This window comes from Gasterosteus aculeatus, chromosome 18 (genome assembly GCF_964276395.1).
Source record: "Gasterosteus aculeatus chromosome 18, fGasAcu3.hap1.1, whole genome shotgun sequence".
In the NCBI taxonomy this organism is placed as follows: domain Eukaryota; kingdom Metazoa; phylum Chordata; class Actinopteri; order Perciformes; family Gasterosteidae; genus Gasterosteus; species Gasterosteus aculeatus.
In genome coordinates, this window is record NC_135706.1 from 9,872,055 (window position 1) to 9,877,491 (window position 5,437).

At 41.8% G+C, this 5,437-nt stretch overlaps 1 protein-coding gene across 1 annotated transcript; it reads right to left on the minus strand.

The window, feature by feature from the left end:
• Nucleotides 1-3,979: 3,979 nt before the first annotated feature.
• LOC120808340 (protein ripply2) lies at nt 3,980-5,197 on the minus strand. The gene is made up of 3 exons (XM_040161206.2): nt 4,639-5,197; nt 4,472-4,542; nt 3,980-4,358 (listed from the first exon to the last, which is right to left on the minus strand). The coding sequence occupies exons 1-3, from the start codon at nt 4,762-4,764 to the stop codon at nt 4,196-4,198; spliced, it is 360 nt and encodes a 119-aa protein (XP_040017140.1). The 5' UTR covers nt 4,765-5,197; the 3' UTR covers nt 3,980-4,195.
• Nucleotides 5,198-5,437: the final 240 nt, after the last annotated feature.

A 5,437-nucleotide genomic window follows, 5' to 3' on the forward strand; every position in this document is an offset into this window, starting at 1 on the left:
CTTACACAGCGGCGTGAGGAAGTGTGTTTATGTGCTGAGAGAGAACCGGAGCAACTCTGTGGTTTCTCTCCCCAGACAGATAAACACCAATGAAGATGTTCACTCTATTGATAGATTTATGCTACTTGTCTTGAATCTGATTACCGTTACTCAGTCTGGTTGCTGTTTAATCACTCTGCTGTTTATGTGATATCACATTTTCAGCATCCATGAATGGCAGGTGCTACATTATGTACGTTGACATGACTTTTAACCTGCAATAAATTACGCGAAGGGTGGTTAGGCTTTGAAATAAGAAATTAAAAGGAACCCCATTTAAGCTTTGTTGTTTTTGTTTTATTCCTAGTTATCTTTTACCAGGCAACGCATCTCAAATACATATTTAATTAAATGAAGTCACTTTGAAGCAATTTACAACCATGTGTTATGTATCTTGAAACCTAAAATAAAAGTTATCTAACCCAATACTTAATATTCTGTGTCTATTTATGTGCCTTAAAAATACAGATGAGGAACCTTACAAATCACTCACATCTATTATTTATGTGGAGTTTGAATGGTCAACATCCTATAATTAAAAATGGATGCTTACTGACAAAGTACAATACTGCTGCCAGGTGGAAATACTGCAGAGTTACATCACTGTCCCCAAAGCCCGATGAATTCTCATTTTTGACCATCTTGCCCCATCTGTTGGTCTGAAGGAATCATTGTGCTCAACTAATTGAAGGGAAATACAATAAATCTGATACGGGCCCTGTCAAGATTTTGAAGAGGAAAAAGAAGAATATGGGAGTTTTAACTCTGAAATAAAGCCTGAACTCCTAAACAATCTCCAATGACATCCATTGCAAACATCATTAAATGTGGAGAAGAGTAGTACTTACTGTTAATCATCCATCGGTGCATGTAGATAATCATTTTTAATCATAAAATCAGTTTTCAGAAACTCTTTGGCAAACAAAGCAGCATTTCCTGTGTGCATGCATGAACTGGTACACAAGCAGAAGCACACTGCCCCCTATTAGCAAACAGCGGAAGTACGTCTAAAAACACCCACAAATGGACTAAAAGTATTCTGGCAACCACAGCTCAGACCCACAGACAAGCAGAGGTGCGACTGTGAGAAGCTGGTGCAGTAGGTTCAGTCCCAGCTTGGCTCACTTTGTCACACTTTGTCACCTCTTTTGGTGTCTGTGATCACACCACGAGCCCTGTCAGAGTTCACGGGACAGGCCCGCAGTCACACTCTACAAATGAGCGTTCATTACAAGATTGCAAAGTGGAAAATCTTTGACTTCTATTAGGCACAGTTAAGAATATTAGATTTTGAGAAGCACCAAATTATGAAGTAATTTACTGAAATTGCTTTGAACTTTTACTACGGCCATCCAAGGTATATCTTAGGTAGACAGACTGGACTAATGGAGTGTTGATATCTATACTATTTGCAGAAAACTGACTATAACTTATTATAACAAGATAGTGCATCTTCTCTTTTTTTTGTGTGTATCGGCAGGCAAAGAGAGGGTGCATGGGGGGGGTTGCCACATGCCAGTGCAGAGGTCAACCAGGGGACCGAACAGAGCGTTTAACCCCTCGGGTGTGTATTCCTCACGCCCAACTTGGCACCCGCTCCTGGGAAAGCATGTGTCTGAAAGAGTTAGAAGTGTGCAAAGTTCACCAAAGTTCACAAAGTAATGTCTGGATAGAACAACACGTAAAGCCGAAAAAAATAAATGTAATTTATGAATGCTTAGTTTACACGCTTGTGTATTTCATACTCATTCACAAACACATTTTATCCCAGAAACGTCTCAGTAGAGCTATTTTGTAACTCTATATTTCTTTCTCAGCTATGTTCTCCTCTTCAGCAATCACCCATTACATGTATATAACATGTGTATCAACTACCACTAAACAAGGGAAAGCATGTCGATGTAGATGAACCCTCTGATAAGAAATGTCCGGTGCTCCAGTTGACCTAAAGTTTGTGCAGTAAAAGCTGTGAGTTCATCAGACGGGGCATCAGCCCTCGGCTGGTTTTATATTTAACTCTGGAAGTGAGCAAATTTCACACCCAAGTAACTGACACTCCTGCAACCACCGGCCCTGACACCTAAGCCTGGGAACGTCTCGACCATACATAGGCCGGGGTCACAGAGGTTATCAGAGTGTCATCGCCAACTGCTAATTCAGGTCTGCGGATGAATATTCAATCTGATTAAGATGCCCTGTAGCAATCCTAACCCATCGCCTGCTCTGGAAAAAACCTGCAATGTTGTTTAATGCTTTACACCTTTAGGCGAGGCTAATTTTATTTGCACACAGCACGTTTCAACAAAAAGACAATTCAACGTGCTTCACAGAAAAAAAACAGTAAAACCATTAAAACATCAAGCAAAATTATAATGAAATAAAAAAAAAAACATTAAACAGACATTAAAAAATAAAGAAGAATAAAATGTGTAGCGCAGTTTATGATATAAACAGTAAAAAAAATCCTCGTCATCTTTGAATCTGGATTAATTAACTGAAAAGCTGCAGTTCGTTGCAGAGACGTGGAGCAGAAAAACTAAACGCTGCTTCTCAATGTTTGGTTCTGACTCCGGGAACAGAAAGGACTCCCGTCCCAGACAACACGTGGGGTCGGGATGGTTTGTACGGTAGCAGCAGGTCAGACATGTTTACCTTTACTGTTTAGTACACCTGAGTTTTCGTATTTTGTTGCGAAAACGAAAAATGTGAACAAAGATTGTTAAATCATACACAAGGGTCTTCATGTAGAGTCCTGTGGAGGTCAGCCGTCGTGGCAGTGCAGCCCCCCTGGTGTAGCCCAGGGCCCCCATGTTTTAGTGTTAATAAGGCGAGTTCTTTGCACCCAGCAAAGCACCCAAAGGTGATCCAATGGGTTCCCACAGAAAGGATTGAAAGGTTGGCCCTGGGCTCAAAGAGTTAAATTCATGTTAGGAAGTTCTACAAACTACATTTATCATATAGAAGCAACATGTTTCCTTCATCTAGCATGAACTTTGATGTAAGAGCACCATGATTACCTGCAGAATGCATTGACTGCTCATAGATAATTGTGGTTATCAGTCCAACTGAATTACCTTAATACATCTACGTCCTTACTTTACATCTCCACTGAAATTGCAGAAGATGACAAATGCGTAATATACATCATTGCAAGTCAGAGTCCATTTACATTTGTGTTCCAACAACTTCATATCTATACTATTTTCATAGTGCTGCATTGCATTAAAGTATTGTTTTTACATAAGCAGATTGCCATAGGTTGGATCACATGGTTTATTGTTATTAAACCAACTGGAAATGTGTTCTCCTTGTTTCTAGAATATAACTGACTCCATTTAAACCTGATTGTCACACTCAGCTGTCACTTTGTTTTTGTTAATGTTGGACATGACGCAGGCCTCCTTCCTTCAGTCCTCCTTGAGTTCCACATTGAAACGCTTCATCAACCTATTCATTCCATCACGCTCTCTCCTGAGTGAAGGAGAGAAAACGTTTTACGGGGTGGCAATAGTCTTTTTGCAAACCCACAGATCCTCTGTCCTGATGTAGAATGTCAACTCGAAAGCACTTGAAATACTGCGACCCTGCCATGGATTTTTGTGTAACGGAGTCTGTCTGTCCTTTGAATATCTCAAGAGCGGATCTTTATGCTCTGCAGAGACGTCGTCACCTTCCATCTGTTGACACTGACATTTCAACACTTCAGGCCACACTGCAGGAAATGGAGCGTTTACAGCCGGGAGGGAAAAGAGCCGCTCCACAAACAAAAGACATGAAGTAATTTGGACGTCTCATTGTCTGGTTTTCAATCAGCAAAGACAGAAAAGAAAAACTGGATTTAATAATTATTTAGTTATTATTTATTTGGTTTTGACAGTACACATGTAACTTTCTCCAGAACAAAGCCTCAATCACCTAAATTATTAAACAGACAACGACATTCATTGAATGCACTTTATTGCAGTTTTTTTCTTATATAAAAGTACAAAAGAGGTAGAAGTGTTAAAAGAATAACTTAAGCATTCACATTCTTGTTTGGTAAATACGTGAGAAAGTATATTTACATATATATATATACACAGTAATAAGTTAAAAGAAATATATTAATAGATTATACAGCATTGGGTCTTTAAAGCCTCGAGAGAGAGAGACGCGCTTAGTTCAACTCCTTCTCCGTCTCCTCCTCTTCATCGTCGCTGTCTTCGTCGCTGCTGGAGTCCCCGTACGGGGAGATGGTCGCTTGGACCGGATAGTTGCGCAGGAGCATCACGGCATCCTGGTACAGATAATCGAAACATCGCGATTTGGGCCAGAACAACCTTTAAAAAACAAAAACAAAAAACAACAACAATGAAGACACATACTCCCGAAGAAATAACCCGCATAATAAAATGACTCGAAATGATCACTCAATCAACCAAACTGTACTTACTTCACCGGGTGAACGACCTGAGGGACTTTGTGGTGTTGTGGAGCCGAAATGTCTCCGTCGTTGCAGTGACCCTAAAAGGTAAAACGACGAGCTTGTTAAGCTTACAAAGCGAAAGTTTGACACTGAAATAAATACGCGTGGGTGTCATTTAAATCCACCGAACTCACAATGCGTGCCCCGCGTGTGTCCTTTGTTCCGATCCACGGTCTCCACCAAGGACCCGGCTGCTGAGGCGCGTCGCCTCCAGGACAGGCAGAAGGTAATCCGCTGCTGCTGTTGTTGGAAGTGTCCATGGTTCCGTGTGGTCCAGCGTTAAGTTCCCCAGAGGATGTGGGACTGAGGTTAGGAAGCGCCTATTTATCGGGGTCCTGGAAGCGGGGGGCCAAATTGCTCTTTGACGCGTCCACAAGTGTGTCCATGCGCCACGGTGTCCAGGTGCGAGGTCACACTTCAGCAAACAGCGACCATATGGTTACTTTCTTTCCTAATGTTGAATGTGGATCAGCTAAGCAGTAGTAGCAACAACAATTGGAGGGAATATTGAAATGATGTGTTAATTAAAGCACACAATCTTAATCTAACTAACTACTCAGGTTCCCCACCTGACGCGTTTGCGCACAATCCAAATACTTTGTTTAACTCCCACCGTCCTCGCGGTGTAATGTGTAATGCAACTCGACATTTTCATCACGTTTTAGGTCTGTCAGTTTAATTCTTGTCCTCAAAAGGCGATTCTACAAACTCTTCAACCTCTTCACCCTTTCAGTTCTCTGCGTCTGTTTAGCCATTTGTGCGCGAGGTGCGAAGAAACACGTGCCCTGTTGTCATTGCCCGCTGGGTCGATGATGGAAGAAGGCTCGTGCGCAGAGTGTGTGTGTTTGGGGGGGGGGGGGGGGGGTTGACACGCGTCAGCTTTTCATGGAGACAACATTAGGAGCAATGGGAGTACTGGGGGGCTGATAGATG